The sequence below is a fragment of the Hyperoodon ampullatus genome (genome assembly GCF_949752795.1).
Source record: "Hyperoodon ampullatus genome assembly, chromosome: 16".
NCBI classification, from domain to species: domain Eukaryota; kingdom Metazoa; phylum Chordata; class Mammalia; order Artiodactyla; family Ziphiidae; genus Hyperoodon; species Hyperoodon ampullatus.
In genome coordinates this window covers 59121148-59143084 of record NC_136929.1, presented here as the reverse complement: position 1 = coordinate 59143084, position 21937 = coordinate 59121148, and the positions used below count along the sequence as shown (strand labels likewise).

Here is a 21937-nt window from a genome sequence, read left to right as displayed (position 1 = left end):
TTAAAAGAGTTGTTTTAATTCCTTTCATACATTATACAGTGTTACTATATTTCTATATAAGACCCCATACTTGTGGAAATTTGCTATATCTAGAGGCAAGGTTTCAGGCTGTCCTGTAAAACATTTATTTAGTCCAAAGGAAAATTCTACTGAATAAATCCTTGCCAATGCCATGTACGCTGTCTGGCCCAAAAATGAGGAACAAAAATATGCTTCTACAGGCAAGTTTCTAGGAAATCATCCAGACGGTAATAGAACTGATACTCCCCGCCGCCCACCATTTGTACCAGAAAACTGTAATGAATAAAGTAAATACTGAATTTGAACTTGTCCCTTTCATTATAAAGCGCTTTAATTACTGGAATACTAAATTAATCTCCAGAAGTGATCAGTTTTCTATCATCCAGACTAAAAATTTTTAATGTTATAAAGGCTGCTTGATTCTTCCCTAAGAGACTGCATTTCATGGAAGATCCGCATCCAACATAAATACAGTCCACTGAGGTATGCTTGCTCCTTTTCCTGCTGGAACTTCTTTATTTGCCTTTCTTCCTTCAGGGACAAACATGCTGCTGTTCCAGAAGGAGGGACTTTTACTGTCCACCTGTTTTTGAGAAATCGTATTACTTCAACTCAAGATTATCCCTTGGTACCAGATGTGTTTAATTTTTTTTGGAGTTTAGTATGATCATATGGTACATATATTACATAATACGTGATACCTAAGCAGGGCCTAGGTTAGATCCCCCAAATGAGTGCATTAATGGTGAAACGAATATTTCCACTAAGTGGGATAAAGCCTCTCAATAGCTCTATGCCAGTCTAGGTATGTTTTTGATGCCATATGACTTTTGGCACCAAACACACAGAACCACTTGGTTTTGAAAGCTTTTTGGATTTCACAACTGCAGATAAAGGACTGCAGACATATATATATATATATATATATGAAGGATGCTTGGTAGGAAAGGCCTTTATAAACTCTGTGTTAGATGAAAAGAGATACTTGCCCCCCGCCCCGCCCCAACTCCTTTTCTTAAAACTCTCCATCTTACTATGACATCTTATGTTTCCTCAGACACACCCGACGCACACCCACCTCTGAGCACTGGCTTTTCCTCTCTGTGTTCTGTTCTACCCGCTCTGGTGCCTGGCTCACTCCCTCACCCTCTGCAACACTTTGTGCAAATAGCACCTCGGCAAGTCTTGCCCTGACCACTCTCCTCTAAGTGTTAGAACTCTCCCTGCCTGACTCCCTGTCCTCCTCCCTGGCACGTCTTTCTCCACAGAACTTAATACAATCACATATACTATATTCCTCATTTATTTATTCGTTTGCTCTCTTTTCCCGAAACTAGAATTAGAATGTAAGTTCCACAGAGAGGGGTAATCTTAATTTGTTGTTGTATCACTTACATTTAGAAAGTGCCTGAAATACAGTAGGTACTCAGTACATGGCATTTCAAAGAGAAAGAGAATATCGTTTCTACATACTTGGAAAACATACAGAAAACATACCTCTTTTCCCCCCTACATACGGGCTTCTTCTAGATGCTAGAACTACAGTAGTAGGTAAGACCAGCCAAGTTGATGCTGGGGTGGGTAAACAGGCAATAGGCAACCCAAGTAAGGCAGTTTCTGATGGTGATGAATGCCGTTACACTTTTGAAGGAGAGTGGCACAGTACAGAGGAAGGATTTTAGCTTGGGTGTCAAGGAAGGCCTCTGAGCTGAGCCCTGAAAGACAAGAGGAAACCAGCTAAGCAAAATCCTGGCGGAGGAGCATCCTGGACAGAAGGAACAGCAAATATAAAAGCCTGAGGTAGGGATGGGCTTGGCGTCATAAGAGCAGAAGGCCAGTGGGGGTAAAGCACGGTGAGCAGGGAGAAAGTAGCCTGAGAACAGGACGGAGAAGAAGGTAGGGGCCGCTTCCCAGGCTGCGATCAGGAGTCTGAATACTTCAAGGAGAGGAGCAAAGTGAATCAATTTAAAGGGGTCTTTAAGGAGTAGAAAGGTAAAGAGGAAAGAGAGGGAAGTGGAAACCAGTTAGAATTCTTTAACAGTGGTCCAGACAATAGCTAATAGAAGACTCAGGTTTTTATCTTGAGCAAGTGTTCAGTAACATGGGAAAAGACTAGGGTAGAAAAGGGTGCTTTTGTTTGATTTTGGTTTATATTTTGAGAAGTTGGGTGGGGAGGAGGCGTAGGAATCAACAGTTCTGTTGGCTGGAGAGCTCTGACCTCCATGAAGAGGTCAGGGCTGGAGAAATACATTTGGGATTCATCAGCATATAAAGCCCATTCTTTTTTATTTTATTTTATTTATTTATTTATTTTTGGCTGTGTTGGGTCTTCGTTGCTGTGCGAGGGCTTTCTCTAGTCGTGGCAAGCGGGGGCCACTCTTCATCGCGGCGCGCCGGCCTCTCACTGTCACAGCCTCTCTTTGCGGAGCACGGCTCCAGACGCGCAGGCTCAGTAGTTGTGGCTCACGGGCCCAGTTGCTCCGCGGCATGTGGGATCCTCCCAGACCAGGGCTCGAACCCGTGTCCCCTGCATTAGCAGGCGGATTCTCAACCACTGCGCCACCAGGGAAGCCCTAAAGCCCATTCTTAAAGGCTAAGAATGGATGAGATACTAGGAGAGAATTTAGATACCGAAGAGAACATTAGTGCACTTAATACAAAGACCACATCAGACCATTAAGACTCTTAACAACTAATTTATTTAAAAATAGACAAACTATTGTTAATTGTAGAAAATAGTAACATAGCGATTTTAAATGTACAGTTTTAACCAATACAAAAAGCAATAAAGCAATATCTGAAGCCTTATTTAAGAAATCTCAATACATGATCTCTGAAGTTCCTTAAGTTCTGACACTAATTCTAACATGAACTTATTAGCAAAAGACTCAGAAATGTGGTAAGCCCCTGACCTAAAAACTAACTGATTTGTTTGATATTCATGCAAAAATGAATGAGGAAATGAGATAAAGCTTTCTAGTGCCTTTGTTATCAAGATAACTGACAAAAAAAAAATAAGTTTGCAACTTAACTGAGCACAAAATAAAGTTTTTTCTAACAAATAAGACCAGGTTTCTTTTTAAAAAGAACTCTGAGTTTAGACAAAGTAATTTTCCTAAAAGCTAGTAGATGCTACCTTAAATACCACCTAATTTAAATTATACCATCTCTAAATAAGTTAATCACACAAGATATTTAAATACACCTTTAGGTGTTGGAGGGGGGAGCGCCTCTTTTCTAATGCAGCTGTTTTAAATTGAAGCTTTTGCACAAAATCAGAGAGAAACATTAATGCCTAACCCAAAGACCTTTCGTTACCTGCATTTTGGATGAGAAATGATGCGGCTTTGAATATGCCAGTGTTAGACCATGCTGAATTAAGGAAAAAAAAGGACAACTGCTAGTTCAAAAGATACATGGAAGACATGTACCATTCCAGAACAAACACACCCTCTTCCCGCATTCAGGAGGGCAGAGTAATTGCTGAGATGTAATTATATAACTCTCTAAGAAAAAAATTAAGGCTCCTATAGTTAACAGTCTGTTTGTGGAGTAAAATTATTTTGTATCTTGATGCTTCAGGACCCAGAAACGTTAGAAAGTGCACTTGGGATATACTGTATTAGGGTCCTCTGTAGCAAAGCTCTAGCTGAACACTTTAGTTTCCAAGCACTAGATGGGTACTTCATGAATTCAGTGATCTGCACGGTATAAAAACCAAGAGTACTATTAATAACTCTTTATTTTAAAACATGAGTTGGATGAAGAATCAATAAATTTTTACAAGTCCTGAGGTATGAAATCTGTATCAGTAGTATGACAGTATCTCATATGTTTATACTTTGCTTTCTGTTTGTATTTAAAAACTAATATTTATAAAACAAACACACAGTACATCCATTTAGTTTCCATGAGTAAACTAAAATCTAATGTGTAAAAATTAGTAATTTTCCCCTAGTTTCTAATATATGTTTTAGCACAAGAGCTCAGGATCATTTGGGTGAATGGGGGCAGTCAGCCAAATTGCATTTGGAAGACAAGACGCATTTTCTAAGGGTGTTCATGTTAAGTTAAAAAAATAAATATAAATTAATAAAAATAAGAGCAAACATCACATACATGCCACAAGAGAAGACAAAGTACTCAGATAGGCACAGGTTGTGAGGACTCTCATTCCCAGGGGATCCTGCCACCATCTGTAAAGCAGAGCAATTATAAGTAAAACCCCTACATACGAACGAGTTCCATTCAGAGCGTGCTTCATAAGACCAATTTGTTTGTAAGTCCAGCGAAGTTAGCCTAGGTACCCAACTAACACAATCGGCTATATAGTACTGTACTGTAATAGCTTTATAATACTTTTCACACAAATAATACATTAAAAAAACAAACAAACACAAAAAATAAAGAAAACATTTTTAATCTTACAGTACAGTACCTTGAAAAGTACAGTAGTACAGTACAACAGCTGGCACACAGGGGCTGGCATCGCCTGAAGAGGTTACTGAGAGTTACTGACTGGAGGAGGGAGAGGAGGTGGGAGATGGCAGAACTGAAGGATCGTCAGCAATAGGGGACGGAGGGCAGGCTGCAATTTCACTCATGCCTGACATTAATGGCACAGGTTCTGGTTCCTTGCTGGATTCAATTGTTCGCATCTTTGAAAGTTCGTATCTTGAAGGTTCGTATGTAGGGGATTTACTGTATTTTGGAGACGGAAACATCTGCTACAGCTTTTTAAATGGCAGGACTGGCACAGGATTTTCAATCTTGCACAATAACAATGCATGTGCTAGTGACTACAATGTTGTAAGTGGCTTAGGAATCCCCTGCACAAATACTCAACTGTGCTATCCACAGAAAGAGCTGAAGGTATGTATCAAATGTGGCCGTAAACGGAACCTGGGAGAGCTCTACAGTCAGATCTGTGGGAGACGATGAAGCCGGAGATGTACAGGGTGCCCACCAAGGTCGCGAGGTCCTCACTTGTCTTCCCTGTTTGAGGTATCCGTGCTATCATTCATTTTCTGCTTTTGCATTCGTGTTCGAGTAGATGCTAAAACAAGGATGAAGAAATGTTAACAGCACTGACGGTGCTGGGTAAGCTGGTAAAGGGCTGCCACATATGTTATGCTTACGCCAAACTGATGGAGCCCAGGGCCTCGCAAAAGCAGTGGTTTCGTTTTTTAGATCATACATCCCCATCAGCAAATTTTTTTCCAAGCATGTGCCACTAAAGTATATATGTATGTATGTATGTATATGTGTCTAAATTATAAGACACACATACCCCAAACATTAAAATAGATGAGATAAAGACAAATATTCTAATAGTCTCTTTATGTACCCCCAAAATGTGGTCTTACACACACCCAGTGTGCCCAACTTTGTAGACCACTGTTCTAGAGATGATACGGTTAAGTTTGGCACCTGAGCAAAACAGAATTCTGGGCTGGTCAGATGAAGTGAATGTTATTCTTCATAAAGCCAGGAATTCCCTTGTGTTTGGAGACCCGCTGCAAGTACTGCAAACACATCAGCTCACGGCTCATTTAATTTGGATGTGGACATTTAAAAATGTATTATTAATTACAACACAAAACCAGAATGCTTCTCTTAAGTAATTTTTAAAAATCTTAACTTGATTTTAGAGGTGGGCAAAGGCTCTTCATAAAGCAGCACAAAGGACACTCACGCTTGGTAAAGAAAGGAGTGACTCTAAGTCTCCCCTTCCGGCCCTTCCACTCTGAGCAATCTAGCACTGTGCAATGACCTTTTTCTGAATACAGTTTTTTTGAGGAAAGCTGAAGAGCAACCTGGAGAATTCCTTATCCTTATGGGTTAAAACTCCTGCTACCTCTTCTCAATTTTCAGCTGCACAAAGGCCCTGAACTTCAGCCTGGCAGAGGGAATTCACGGTCATAGCTAATAAGTGTGTCACTGCGAAATGTACTGACTACAGCAACTGAGCTCTTCTATAAGAAAATATACACGTTTTTACAGCTTTCTGCTCCTTTTAAAATGCATATTTGTGGGTTCCAAAATGCTTCCACATGTTTTTAAGGTCTGATTTTGGTTATAAGCTTCATGTCTATTTTCATGTACTGGGGGGAAAAGCTACAATTATTTAAAAGTTAAAACAGGAGTATATTAGTTGATGTAAAATCCAAAAAGAGATCCATTTATAACCACCAAATTTAATTTAGTTTCAATAGTACTCTTCAAAATAATACACATAGAAATATGGTTTAGAAAATCAAAAGTATTTTTAAAAACACTTTATATTTCAAAGTTAGTATCTACAGAGACATATTGAGAGAAAGCCCCTTTTTAAAAAGTCACATTTTAATTGGTACTGTTCTTAATGATATGTCCTATGACCTAGGAATGACAGCTTTAATTCTTATTATCTCCTAAATATTTGTCTTCTTTCCAAGACCCAGCTCTGTTTCCTGTTAATGGGTCTGGCACCAGGTTATCGGGAAATGTCACCCTCACCCTCACGGCCACCTCTCTAAGACAACGCGTAGCAGTTAGTGCACACTCATCTTTTTCTTAATGTGCTTCCCACCTACTATACTTGGGTTCATCTTTCGTAGTGTCAGAGCAGCTTAGGAGAGAAGTCCACCTGCCTTAACATTCCAAACTTACGTCACTCTGTATAACTTGGAAATTGCTCTTGTGTTCTTTATCAAAATTCTGATTTCCAGTAATGGAAAATTTTTGTTTAAAATAAGCTCTAAAACTTGCAAATTAGGAAAGTTCAGTAATAGCAGAATAAAAGATTATTCTTTAAATAAGGGTGATGATGTTTATATATGCTAAGTTTATAACATTCTTGCCTACACCCAATACTCTTAAATAAAGAGTACCTCATTACAGTTCTGCTATCCTAAAATATTTTCTAACCACAGCCATTCGTGTTGAAGATTTGGTTTCACTTCTTGGTCTTCCCGCACAGATTTTAGGAAGGATGAAGATGACCTTCACTTTGCATCACACATCTAATCCATACAGGCTAGTAAATAACACATGCTTGACCGAATTATATCTTGAACGCATAAGCAAGTCACTAATTGAAGAGATTCTATAAATTTATTCTTTTATAATGTGAAAAGGCTTTCTGCAATGTAAATGTTCATTTACATAAGGTGAAATGATAAGTACTTACTCATTTCTGCCAGTTTCTGTTGAAATTTGGACTCCCCTGGGAGATGTTTACTGCAGATTTAAAAAATGCAAAATACTTCATATGTATATGTATAAATGAAAACCTCAGATTTCCAATAACTATGTTTTCAATGACTTTTTATGCTCTTACTTTAGCGAGTAGCTTTTAATTTCAAAGGTTTATAAATCGAACATCTAAAATATAAATGTCACAAATTTATGATCCTAGATATTTTTCAGTGGTTCTTATGAAACACAGTAGCATTTTTCAAGAGTAAGCATTTTAAAATTTAATGTTAATCAAAACTAACAAAATTTTATCAATAGCTTTGTAAAAAAATGACCAGATTTTTTTTTTTAATTTTTTTATAATTCATTTATTTTTATTATTTTTTAAATTTTGGGCTGTGTTGGGTCTTCGTTGCTGCACGCGGGCTTTCTCTAGTTGCAGTGAGCGGGCCTCTCATTGCGATGGCTGCTCTTGTTGCGGAGCATGGGCTCTAGGCATGCGGGCTTCAGTAGTTGTGGCACACGGGCTCAGCAGTTGTGGTGCACGGGCTTAGCTGCTCCGTGGCATGTGGGATCTTCCCAGACCAGGGCTCGAACCCATGTCCCCTGTGTTGGCAGGCGGATTCTTAACCACTGCGCTACCAGGGAAGTCCCAGTGACCAGATTTTTTTTTTTTGCGGTACGCGGGCCTCTCACTGTTGTGGCCTCTCCCGTTGCGGAGCACAGGCTCTGGATGCGCAGGCTCAGCGGCCATGGCTCACGGGCCCAGCCGCTCCGTGGCATATGGGATCCTCCCAGACTGGGGCACGAACCCGTATCCCCTGCATCAGCAGGCGGACTCTCAACCACTGCGCCACCAGGGAGGCCCAGTGACCAGATTTTTAACATCTGATATTTTCAATGAATTTCAGTAGATTTACATGGTGCTTTTAACTTTGGGATGCAGTCACACCTATTATTCTGAGCAATCCTCATAATTTCCAAATAAAACTGGCATGAGAAGGACTGGTGTAAGTCGGGAGTAGGGCTGGCACTCTGGGTTCTCCCGATGACCAGCTCAGCTACTGAAAAACATTCTAACGCGGCTCCTACCTTCCATCTGCTTCATCTGATCCTTCAATGTCAAAGCGCAGTTTTTTCAGTGGCTTAGGAGGGTTGCTTCCTTCAGCACTTCTTTTGAGCACACGGTCACTGTTACACACCATTTGATTTATTTTCTGGAACTTCTCAGAAGTCTGCAAATTATGGAATTCTTTATTTTAAATCATTAAATGCCACCACTTTGCAGTTAACAACCCCTAATTGTAGGTTTGAGGTGGGTCAAAAATCAGGCAGAGGTGATATCTGCATTTTAATTTTCTGCTTTTATGGACCAAATAAGAGATATGAAAAATGTTAAAATCAGACTAACTGCACCTAACTCTGCCCCAATTAAATACCTGCTATTTTCAAACCCTCCTGTGTCTTCCCAACAACTCTGATGACTACTCCAAAAGTCCTAGTTCCTTGTTTCCAGAACCTACTCACACACAAAACCAGGGCTACTTCTCAGAAGCATGCACAGTTGGAACAGCTTCCTGGAACCTTATTTTTGACAGATTTTTTTTTTTTTCTTTTTAGAGCACAGCATAACCGGAAAGAATGTCACAGGAATTTAATAAGCGATGTTTAGTGAATAATAATTTTGGACTCACTTTATGGGTATCATGTTGACAAGTCATACTATATATTTGAAGCCATTATTGATGTAGTAGTATTTGTTGATATCCTAACTCTAAAAGTTTTAAAATAAAATATTATATATCCAAAAAACTTAAGCATTTGAGTCCATCCAAGTATTACTAGAGATGATCTGAGATATTTATCTCCTGAGGGAGAATCCTTTCACAGCAAAGAAAGCTTTGGTAAGAAATACCAAAGGGGGTACAATATCTTATTTTATCCAAAGGACAAACACATGGAAAAACTCTATGTCTTGTCTATCTATTTCAGAACAAGAGTGAGGTGATAATCTCAGTGATGTGGATTAACACATTTATTTGAACTCAAGAATGAAGTCAGACTTTCTGATAGAAATTAAATGTGATTTGACTGATTTGACAGTAAGGATTAGCTTTGCTAATTATGCTTTATTTTCCAAAAATTAAATGAACTAAGTTTCAAAAATATTAAATGCAAAACCAGATTTTGAAGGAAAATATATTTAGAGCACATGTACAATATGATAGAAACAAAATTCTGGGCACCTATTAAATTTATAAGATTTTCAGTTATCAGCTTTAAAATATGGAAGTACATATAACATTTTCTCAATTCTTTTAGAGGCTATGGCAAGCAAAAAAGTTTGAAGACCACTACTCTATACTTATCCAGATCCAATCCTATTTATGTGGTCCATATCCCCTTTGTGAAGCCTGACAGCTGCAGCCTATGTTGAGCTAAATGTCACAGCATTTACTATTTGTAACAAACATTTTAACATTTGGTCTTTTAGTATACAAACATTTATGGTTCTCTAGTTATTTCATTTGGGGCAGTGCAGCAGGCAGATGCTAGAATGGCTCTCACTAATCCTCATCTCCTTGAGTGTGGGTTGGACCTGGTGGTGACTTGCTCCTGACAAAATAACGTGGCAAAAGTGATAGAAAGTCACTTCCAAGATTACAACAAGACTGACTTCCATTTTGCTTGTTTATCTCCCTCCTTCTCTGCCTCCCTCTCTTGGAGTCCTTGCTCTGGGAGAAGCAAGCTGCTATGTTGTAAGTAACTTGTCACCCTACGGAGAAGCCCACGTGTCAAGGAACTGATGGCTTGGACCAGTAGCCATCAAGGATCAGCCAACAGCCATATGAATGAGTCTGTGAGAGGTCGTCCTCCAGGTGAGCCTGGAGATAACTGCAGCTCCAGGTGACACACTGACTGCAGCCTTGTCCGGAGAGACCCTGGATCCTAAGCCATGCCTGCTTACCGACCCACAGAAACTGAGATGAAAAAAGGTTTAAGTTACTAAGTTTGGGGGTGATTTGTTACACAGCAATAAATAACAAATATAGGCAGAGGGGTGGGTGGTATGAAACATTAATAGTAATGCACACTGAATAAAAAACTGCTGAATTAGTGATGGTAATGAAAGGCCAGCTAGAGTAGTGGGTTCCCAGACTAGAATAACCATTTCAAAGCTAAGCTTTCCCCTGCATTCCTCTGGAACAAAGACCACCACAGACTCTGTCACTTACACTGGGGCATGTAACCAATTCCTTATCAATTTAACAGGGAAAGAATATCCTAGAATTTGGAGAGAAGAAAAGCAAAAGTGTGTATATGTATAGAAGGAGACCAGTGGGTAAGGACTGGCTGGTGACATTTGGACACAGTGATTACATTTTGGAGTATCTTATTTCAAATTAGTGAATTTCAAAGCTGTTTTTTAAAACATTCCTTTGAGATTACATAATGCATATATTTGTATGTATATACATGAATGTATACACACACATATATAATCTCAAAGAAATGTTTAGAAAACAACTTTGAAATTCACCAATTATGAATATGATTTAAAATTAAATCTGATTTGAAAATAAATGATATGTCTTCTAAATTCTACACAATATGCCTGAATGAGGTGCTTGAATAATAGCATTTGTAAATTCAATTATAGAAATTCTCGATTTCTTTTATAGTTAGAGTGCATACTATTGTATTTCACAGGAAAAATACTCACCCCAAATGATTCACCAATTGATACTAAGATTCTGTCAAGTTAATATAAAATACAAATTAGTAATGCAAATCATATACAACTGTGCAGAGGTGAACATACACACGTCACTCTGAACTATCAGGAATACCAAATCAAAGGTTTCCTCTACCCCTAGAACCACTGACAAATTATACTCATTAGAGACTTATTCTGGTACTGCTAGTCTAGTCAAACACTGAGCTGGTTCCTCAGATTTTTTAAAGCAAGACCTGCATGTCTGTAAGAACATATTCTGCCACTGTTCACATTTAAAAAGGGTAAAAGAAAATTTTAAGTTTATCCATACTTAATTCTTCATAAATCAATGACTAAGTTAGCAATTAAAATTTTTCACATTTTCTCATTAAAAATTCAAGTTACATTCGGCAAAAACTTATATGTGATAATCAGAATTCTAATTAGGATCTATATATAGTATAGTAAATATATTTACTATATATAGTAAAGGCTATTTAACAATATCCTAGAATCAGAAATCTCTTATTAGTTTGTCCTTGCTTGAACCATAAAATTTACGCTCCTGATAATAAAGGTGAAGAACAGCATTAGCCTGACACAACAAAGATTTGATCATATGTACGTGGAATCAATAAACATATGGATTTTATTGTCCTCCAATTCTTTGATAAGTGGCCATCATTCTATATATTGATATATTTGATTTAACTAAATATGCTGAATACATAGAGTGTTAAGATGCTCTCTTAATACCTGATCGATGATTTATCAGGATTTTCAGAATGTGACTTTTTTGCTAAAGGACTCCAACCTGGAAGTGATTTAACTAAGATCAGCAAAAAGCCATCATTATCAGCATAACATGGGTTAATTATCACCCTTAAAAATTTAGCTAAGTATACATTTTCATGTGTACAAATTAGACATGGTGTGGCATCTCAGCAGCTTATAATGTAATTTGTAGATATCAGTACACAGATACTCAACTATAAGAACACCAAATAAACAGAAGACGATACCGGGGCACATGAGACCATTTATATCATTTGCCAATTATTTTCTACTTTTTCTTTTACTGTAGAGTTTGAAATTTTTATGAGTGTGCATTATTTATATAATTAAACACACCACATGAATGTTTTCTATAGGGTTAATATATCCCCTTCTTGTTTTTCTTGCCCATTAAGTACAACTATATGGGCTAACATTTTCTGAGACTTTACAAGCTAATCTGCCTCCACTTTATTCAAATAAAGTCAGTTTTAAATAGCCCATGATAACACATAATGAGTCAACTGAAGTACTTCAAAAGCCAGAGAGCACTTGCTGTTGGATGTGGAAGATAATACACTGATTTGTAGTTGCACAGAACCTTTCATCTGAGAATTTAAAACAGTTTCACACTCATCATTTACCTGAGCCACAGCACCCTGAGACCCACCCAAGTTAATACAAAGCAGCCACAGGCAGAATTAGGGATGGACTTCTAAAGACTTAATTTACAGTCACCTACATTTAATCAGTCATCTACATTTTTATAAGCAAGATGAACACATCCACAGAAAGAGTTCACAGGACATTCAATAAACTCCAGAATAAAAATTCTTAACCAAAAGTAATCTACTTTGTTTAGCAGACTGGCTACTTACAAAAACATGAGAGTGACTTGCAACTTATCATCACACTGGTGCTCAGACTGTTTACAAAAGAACAGACCCCAGCAGCCAGGAAAGCTGATGACTAAATGTGCAAACCCATCTAAGTAAACAGATTACCTCCCCCCGGACCCCCAATTCTTATCACATCACTTAATATAAATGAGGAAATTAGGGTCTCAAATCTAGCTTATTTTAAATGAAGAAAGCTTTGTGTTCTTATGCTTGGATCAAAATAAGCCCCTCTTATTCTTTACCACTTCCCTAAAAAGAAAACACAAACCTTGATCTTGGAGTCATTTTTGTTGGCGTAGGCAGACCTTCTGAAATTTTATACGGATTCTTCAGGGGTGATATGTAGATGTTCCCCCCAGGAACCCGTAAAGGTGAGCTAGAAAACTTGTAAGGGCTTCGAGGAATGTGAGGAATTGGTGACAAGGTAGGGGGCTAGAGGAAAAACAAAAAAAGTAGATTACTTAGCGTTTTAGTGAGATCCACTGCTTTATAATTAGATTTTCCCAAACAAAGGATGCTTTTTAACATACCCTGGTGGAAGCATACTGCAAAATATTTGTTTTCAGTCTCTGCATGAAGACTGAATTATAGAATACGATAATAGAATCATACTCCTCTTCTCTGATCAAAACACGTTTGAATGTCTGAGGAAGAAGAGCAAAAACACTTGTTAAATGAATTTGGGTATTTAACTCCTTAGATTTTCTTTCTTTTTTTAAAAAAATTAATTAATTAATTTATTTTTTGGCTGCATTGGGTCTTTGTTGCTGCGTACAGGCTTTCTCTAGCTGCGGTGAGTGGTAGCTTCTCTTGTTGTGTAGCACGGGCTCTAGGTGCGCAGGCTTCAGTAGTTGTGGCACATGGGCTCAGTAGTTGTGGCTCACAGGCTCAGGAGTTGTGACTCAGGGCTCTAGAGCTCAGGCTCAGTAGTTGTGGCTCACGGGCTCTAGAGCGCAGGCTCAGTAGTTGTTGTGCACGGGCTTAGTTGCTCCATGGCATGTGGGATCTTCCCAGACCAGGGCTCAAACCCGTGTCCCCTGCACTGGCAGGTGGATTCTTAACCACTGTGCCACCAGGGAAGCCTAGATACTCTATTTTAATAGTTCATAATACTATTTAACAGTAAAAACGCATATTTTACAGGCAAAAACAATCCGAAAAAGCCATCTTAGGCTTGGATTATAGCTGCTCTACTAGCAGTGAAATGTCATAGATATATACAATATGTTTTTTATATATTTGTGTAAAAGTTTATTACAAATACCCTGCTTATTGCCAGGGATATAGTATTCCTTATTTACTTTATAATATGAATTTGAATACTAAAGTGTGTTAACTTCCCAATTACATTTTAGTTACAAATAATTAACCAATAATACGAAAGTAAAAAGTTGATACGTAAATTTATATAATACAGTCAGAACATATGATATAATTAATGACTGAAGCTATCCATATTATAGATATGTATATATCTGGAAAATTCTTACCATGGAAAATTACCTACCTCCTGAACAGCATGAGGAAGATCTTTGTATGCTGTTACAATGATTTTGAATTTAAGGTCTATATTCTTCACTTTGCATATGCCATACATGGAACACATCATAATCTATTAAATAAATGTGATATAAATATAGTCAGGATTTTGTTGCATGGTTGTACTCTAAAAAACACTGTTATCTTTCTTTTAGTTTCAAAAAATGGAAATTTAATTTCCTACAGAATTATCTATTCCCATCCTGAGCTCAGTTTGAATGTACATGTAAAGTATTTAAAGAACAGAATGCAAATAGCCAACTCTCAGTTATTCAGGACTGATCATCTGGTTTGTAAATAACCCTAACTTTGGCTCCTGTTCCTTAAATGTTTCTCAGAAGAGAAAAGTTGAAACTGGAATCTATTAACTGTTTAACTAGCGCTTAAAAAAAAAAAAAGCCAGGTGTGAAAAGGGTTCAAACTATTAGATAAAATAATATTGACTATACTCAGCGGTGGTGTTAAGGGAGATGCAGTAACTGGAAGGGGGCAGGAGACAGTCTTCTGTTGACAATGTTCTGTTTCTTGATTTGCTTTCATAGATGAGTTCAGTTGATGAATTTACATTAAGATGTATCCTTATGATATATGGATTACTCTATACACATATTACATTTAAAGAGAAGGGTATTTTAAACATAAAAATAAAATTTGAAGTGATTTTCTGTGACTTTGAAACATCGAACTTTCTTAATTTGTCTGAATTTTACTACCTAATTTAAGAACTGATATCTTCTGCAACATTCTTGCTCCCATCTACCGCCAAGAATACCTACTCAACATCCCTTGTTTAGCATCTTAAACAGCCCCAATACTACTATTTCTCCCGTTTAGAATGCCATCCAAGTATCCTCTTTGCTAATTCACACTGTTCTCCTATTTCAATACTTTACCTAAGGTACCTCTCACAAAATCTTCTTGATTCCAGATACCTAATCTCTTTAGAAATCCTTAGCACTACTGTCTATCTTTCTATATTACAGAAAAGCAGTAGACCCATAAGGCAATAAGTGCCTACTTAAAAAAAAAATCCCACACACTAGAATTTAGAGTTCAAATATGCTCTTGTAAAATATACATATTTGTAGGTTATACATTTATACAATAATTCATCTTTTGTTCAAAATATCATTCTTACTGGGAACAATACTACCAACCTTACCAAAATAAAAAGATTAAAAGGGAACATTATGAACAGCTGCATATCAACAAAATAGATATCTAAGATGAAACGGAAAAATTTAAGGAAAGACACGAACTACCAAAACGGACTCAAGAAGAAAAAGAAAATCTGAGCTTTTGAAGCACTAAAGCACCAAAAGCTTCAAAGGACACAATCAAGAAAGTGAAATGACAACTCAGAGAATGAGAGAAAATATTTGCAAATCATATAAGGATTTGCATCATAAGGAACTTGCATGTAGAATATATAAAAAACCCTTTCGGCTCAACAATAAAAAGACAACCCAATGAACAAATCGGTAAAGTATCTGAATAGCTATTTCTCCAAAGAAGATATACAAATGGTCAATAAGAACACAAAAAGATTCTCAATATCATTAGCCATCAGGGAAGTGCAAATCAAAACCACAAAGAGATATCACTTCATGTCCACTAAGATGGCTATAATCCAAAAGGCAAATACGAAGTTGGTGAAGATGTGAAGAAATTGGAACCCCATACACTGCTGACAGGAATGTAAAATGGGTAGCCATGCTAGTAAACAATCTGGCCATTCCTCAAAAGGTAACACAAAGAGTTACCATATGACCCAGCAATTCCACTCCTAGGTAAATACCCTAGAGAAATGAAAACATACATCCACCCAAAAACTTGCACATGAATTTTCATTAACATTATTTATAATACCCAAAAAGTGGAAACCAAATGTACATGAATTGATGAATAAATAAACATGATGTGGTATAGCCATACAATGGAATATTATTTGGCAATAAAAAGGAATGAAGTGCTGATACAAGCTATAACACAGATGAACAATGACAACATAGTAAGTGAAGGAATCCAGACACAAAAGATAACATTATATGATTCCATTTATATGAAATGTCCAGAATAGGCAAGTCTATAAAGACAGGAAGTAGATTAGGGTGTTGCCTGTGGTTAGAGGGGGTAGGAGAATAGAGGCATGTATGTTACAGGTACAGGGTTTCTTTTTGACATGATGAAAATATTTTAAAACTGACTTTGGTGATTGTTGCACAATTCTGTTAATATACTAAAAACTACTGAACTGTACATTTTAAATGGGTAATTAGCATGGTATATGAATTATATCTCAATAAAACTGTTACAAAAATATTATTATTCCATAAACAGAAGAAAGAGGAAGATATGAGAGATGGTCTTTGTAAATTAACTCAATCATTTATTAATTTGACACTGTTTTAGATCAACTATTCTTTTTTAGATCTTTTTCAGATCAACTAAGATCCCCGGGGGTTCTTAGTTCCCCAACAAGGGATCAAACCCGTGCCCCCTGCAGCCTGCAGTGGAAGCACAGAGTCTTAAGCACTGGACCAGGGAAGTCCTAGATCAACTATTCTTAAGTCTCATGCTTTTTCCACACTAAATGAATTCCAGTTTACCACAACATAGAAAAAGCCTATGATAAAGTTTCTTCAGTGAGTTTTGCAGTGAGATCTTTCATGCCATTAAATAAGTAAAGTTATTGAAATATTCTCAAGCTCTAAAGCTCTCATTTGTAAGAAATATAGCAAAAATATAAAGGGTAGCCAACAAGCAAATATATATTAAGTCTACTAAATCGATGCAGCTTCTCATTTGAATCTAACCTTTTCTTAAGAAATCAGTACACAGCTAACAAGTGAGTCGAGTAGGAAAAGTGCATAATTTTCTTACCTGGTCCAAATGCCTGTCTCTCATGAGTTCATACTCATTTTGCAGTGTGTGTTGGAAAAGGGTCCAGATGATATGTTCTAGTTCTGGGTGGTCAGACAGAAGGCGTGCACACAGGGTATTTAGTCGAAGATATGCTAGTCGATACACTGGAAAAATAAGGGGAATTAATCACATTTACTCTTAATTTTGTATCACAAGTGGATTTTTCAAAACATTAAATTGCTATAACCAAATGCTGTTAAATAGCATTTTAACATTAACTTCATCTCTACCACTGTTTTCCTTATGAATAAATGATTTGTAGCTTTAGCACTGTCCTAGATACTAGAAGGCAAAATAATACTTTGCTGAAAGCATTATTCAGCAAAAAATAATTCTTTTGCTAAATTATTACAGCATAAAATTGAGGTAGAGGGACTTCCCTGGTGGTCCAGTGGTAAAGAATCCTCCTTCCAATGCAGGGGACACGGGTTCGATCCCTGGTCAGGGAACTAAGATCCCACATGCAGCAGGGCAACTAAGCCTGTGCGCTACTGAGCTCCCGTGCTTCAACTACAGAGCCTGCATGCCGCAAACTACAGAGCTCACGCACTCTGGAACCCACACGCCACAACTACAGAGCCCACACGCCCTGGAGCCTGCACACCACAACCAGAGAGAGAAAACCTGCACGCCATGACCAGAGAGAAGCCCGTGCGCCACAATGAAAGATCCCGTATGCCTCAATGAAGATCCCGCATGCTGCAACCAACACCCAACACAGCCAAAAATAAATTAAATAAATAAAATAAAATAAAGTTGAGGCGGAGGAAGAAAGATCCTAAGATCTTGTGAAATTAGACAATCCAAATAGGGTTTGTTTCAGTTCCACTGGTAATCTCTCATCACAGATGTTGAAAATTCTCACTATCAATATTCAAGAGGGTAATTATTTTTTTAAATAATGGAATTTCCAAAGTCCCTCAATTTTTCCAATCCTAAAAACAAAAAACAAATAGTGCATTTCTCTATAAAAATACTAGACTTGTAGATTACCTAAGTGGTAATATGACTGTGATATTAAATTTAGAGAGTTTATTAAAAAATGCTAGTGGAACACAGGTTGGAGAAAAGTAATCCACAAAACTGAATTTTCCTCCATCTACTTTAAACATAATGACCCTTGGTTTAAATTTACTTTTCAAAGACTTGCATAAGGTAATCAGAATTTTTTAGTTAATAATTTATCCCAGTAGTCCTCAACTTTGGCTTATGTCAGACTTGCATTGAGGGCTTGTAAAAACAATGATTTTTTTTTTTTTTTGGCCTCATCCTAGAGCTTCTGACTGAGTAGTTCTAGGGGCAGGGCTCAAACAAAAATTCTCATTTCTACAACTTAGCAGGTGAGGTGGATTCTGCTGGTTGGGGACCACACTTTGGAACCAACGCTCTAACGTAAGGGCTTATAACATGCCTATAAAGTTCAGTGTATCTCTGACTTGAATAAAAATCAGAAAAATGATTTATCACAGAGGAATGTGGCCTTTTACTTTCCTTCAAAGAGCTCCAAGTGGGTGTGCACTTGCATGTATATACACATGCACAGACACCCAAATGACCTCCCTATCCTACCACATACACACACAATCAGAGAATGCTATACAACCTGGTTACCAGGAAATGCACCTGCACTAGGTCACAACACATTGTATAAACTCAACTCACACACCTGAACAGCATAAGTAATGTTAGGAGAAAATATTTCCAGGCATAAATTTGAAAGCATAACAGTAGCAGCGACAATAACAACATCTTACACTTTCTGAGTGCTTACTATGTGCTAGGCATTGTTGGAAGCATTTTATGTATTAATTCATTTAATTATCTCAAAACCCATACAAGGTAGATTATTATTATTTCCATTTTACAGATGAGAAAACAGGCATAGAGATATTAAAGTTTTTTTCCTTTTTTTTTTTTAAATTGGAGTATAATTACTTTACAATGTTGTGTTAGTTTCTGCTGTACAATGAAGTGAATCAGCTATATTTATACCTATATCCCTTCCCTCTTGGACCTCCCTCCCACCCCACCCCCATCCCACCCATCTAGGTCATCATAGAGCACCAAGCTGAGCTTCCTGTGCTTTATAGCATGTTCCCGCTAGCTATCTATTTTACGCATGGTAGTGTATATGTCAATCCTAATCTCCCAATTCATCCCACCCTTCCCTTCCCCACCATGTCCACATGTCCGTTCTCTATGTCTACATCTCTATTCCTACCCTGCAAATAGGTTCATCTGTACCATTTTTATAGATTCTACATATATGCGTTAATATACGATATTTGTTTTTCTCTTTCTGGCTTACTTCACTCTGTATGACAGACTCTAGGTCCATCCACATCTCTACAAATGACCCAATTTCATTCCTTTTCATGGCTAAGTAATATTCCATTTTATATATGTACCACATCTTCTTTATCTATTCATCTGTCATTGGACATTTAGGTTGCTTCCATGACCTGGCTATTGTAAATAGTGCTGCAATGAACATTGGGGTACATGTGTCCTTTTGAATTATGGTTTTCTCAGGATATATGCCCAGTAGTGGGATTGCTGGGTCATATGATATTAAAGCAACTTGCCCAAAGTCACGCCTAGTTAAGCAGAAGAGCCATGATTTGAAATCCAGTCAGCCTCGTTTCAGAGTCCATGCTCTTGAGAGTAATCATCTACTAACCTTTTTTGTAAAAGAGTGAAAGGGAGGTAGATTTCAATGGCTTCTGAGTCTGGAAGGCTGAGGTTGCTTGTGCCTCTGAATTTGCAGTAGAATTTACACGTGTAGTTGACCCTTTTTTCTTTGGGGATCTTACAGGAGAAAGATACCTAGATATATTCAAAGGAAAAGACTTCATTTGAAGTTTGCTAAGAATCTCTCTCTCTCTCTCTCACACACACACACACAAACACACACACACACACACGGCTGTACACATGCATCCAAACACATCTTGTCTATTTAATCTACTGTTCTACACCAAATTCCTCTTTAAATACAAGTTGGAAAAGAGAGATTAATAGGAAAACTAAGCTTGTCCTTATCATTTCTAACTCTATTTCAATAAATGGCTTTTCTTGGGAATTACTGCCTTATTTAAAAAATAGCTGCATATGTTTATATGTTCAATTCTAATAATTAAAGTGGGACTGAGTTCATAAAATGACTCCAGCTTAAAAGAACAAGCCACTGATATCAAAATATCAATTTCTCTGATTCTCTCCTAAAAACATTTCATTGATAACTATGGTTCATATACATAGGACTTAAGTTACACATACATACTCCCTCCTAAATTATATGGTACACGATTATATGAATTAATATTTCAGGTAACATTATCAAGTCAGATTTACACCTCTATACTAAAAATATGTCAGGCAAAGATCAAGGCAGAGATATTAGTAAAATTATTTCTCAATTTCTGACCTTCTACTGCTCTGTGTTGCCCTTTATTTTAGAGGATAATCCAGGTCTACTTTCTTTTTTTTTTTCAAGAACACTTTTTATTAAGGTCACTATTAGTAAAAGGTTTACAGTCTTTTAAAAATATCCCAGAATCTACTATGAAGAGCAAGTACTAGGGAGTAAACACCAAAGCATAACTTTCTAATTTTGTTTTAGTAGCTGAGAAATCATTCTGAGCAGGAAGTAGGATTTGTACCTTACTATGGATGCTCCTAGTACATGCAGTATATTTACTAGTACACTAGGAAAAGGGAATCACCATCATAACTTTATAAGTACCAGGGTCTAGTCTGTTATCACCCTTGAATTTCCCTTCAATTCACTAACTAACAATATTGTAGACTGACTTAACTTGGGTAGAAGTTAGTCTCCCTTGAATTCTAGGTGAACACATTACCTCCTGGACTCCACTACTTGAATCTCAGACTTAAGAAGGCCAAAGTGGAGCTCTTGATTTCGTTCCCATTCTTCCCATGTCAAGAAATGGCTCCACATTACATCCAGTTTCTTAAGTTAAAAACTTAGGAGGTATTTTTAATTTTTCTCTTTTCCTAATCTTCAAACCCAATGCAAAAGAAAGTTCTAATAAATCTTCCTCTAAAATACACCCCATGGGCTTCCCTGGTGGCGCAGTGGTTGAGAGTCCGCCTGCCAGTGCAGGGGACGCGGGTTTGTGCCCCGGTCTGGGAGGATCCCACGTGCCGCGGAGCGGCTGGGCCCGTGAGCCGTGGCCGCTGGGCCTGCGCGTCCGGAGCCTGTGCTCCGCAGCGGGAGGGGCCACAACAGTGAGAGGCCCACATAATGCAAAAAAAAAAAAAAAAAAAAAAAATACACCCCAGATCTTTCCATTTCTTTGTATCTCTACTGACATATCTTAGACCAAGTCGTTTACATCTCTCACTTGAACTACTGAAATTTTCTCCAAACTGGTCTTTCTACTTTCTTCCTTGCCCTGTTCCTTTCCCTCCTCCAAACCCACCTGTACTTCAAGTAGCAGCCAGAAACTGACCCTTTAAAAATACCAATTATAGCAAGCTGCACCCCTGCTTAAAACCTTAATGCTTTCCCACTGCCCTTCTAAAACCCAAACTCCTCCCTACGGCCTATGAGAACCTACAAGGTCTAGCTCCAGTTTGCCTCTCCAGCCCCATCTTGTACCATTCTCCTCTTGTTTGCTTTGGGGTTTCTTTCTGTTCCTCAGACCAGCTAAGTTTGACCACCCAAGGCCAGTGTACTTAATACTGTCTGCTGTGCCTATAATGCACATCATGCAGATTTTGCCTGGCCAGCACCCACTTGTTCTTGAAGTCTCAGGTCAAATAGCACTTCATCAGAGAAAGCTTCCCTAAACATTCTATCACTCTCTTAGCTTCTCTCTTTCACATCATTCTGTTTCTTTCTATTACAGAACTTATT

The 21937-nt window shown here is 37.7% G+C and overlaps 1 protein-coding gene across 4 annotated transcripts in view; it reads right to left on the bottom strand.

Moving 5' to 3' along the window:
• Positions 1–1560: 1560 nt before the first annotated feature.
• The window catches only part of RB1 (RB transcriptional corepressor 1), a gene marked incomplete at its 3' end in the record, with an annotated part of 134842 nt that continues 114465 nt past the window's right edge, over positions 1561–21937 (bottom strand). Inside the window, exons 19-27 of one of the 4 annotated variants that reach the window (XM_079721828.1) lie at positions 19736–19881; positions 17014–17159; positions 14099–14203; positions 13122–13235; positions 12860–13023; positions 10925–10955; positions 8293–8435; positions 7193–7242; positions 1561–1736 (exon numbers count right to left, since the gene is read on the bottom strand). In XM_079721828.1, coding sequence (XP_079577954.1) covers positions 1561–1736; positions 7193–7242; positions 8293–8435; positions 10925–10955; positions 12860–13023; positions 13122–13235; positions 14099–14203; positions 17014–17159; positions 19736–19881 — 1075 coding nt within the window. Of the gene's footprint in view, positions 1737–5003; positions 5109–7192; positions 7243–8292; positions 8436–10924; positions 10956–12859; positions 13024–13121; positions 13236–14098; positions 14204–17013; positions 17160–19735; positions 19882–21937 lie in introns of those variants that run through there. The other 3 variants (XM_079721829.1, XM_079721831.1, XM_079721830.1) reach the window with 3 other exon arrangements.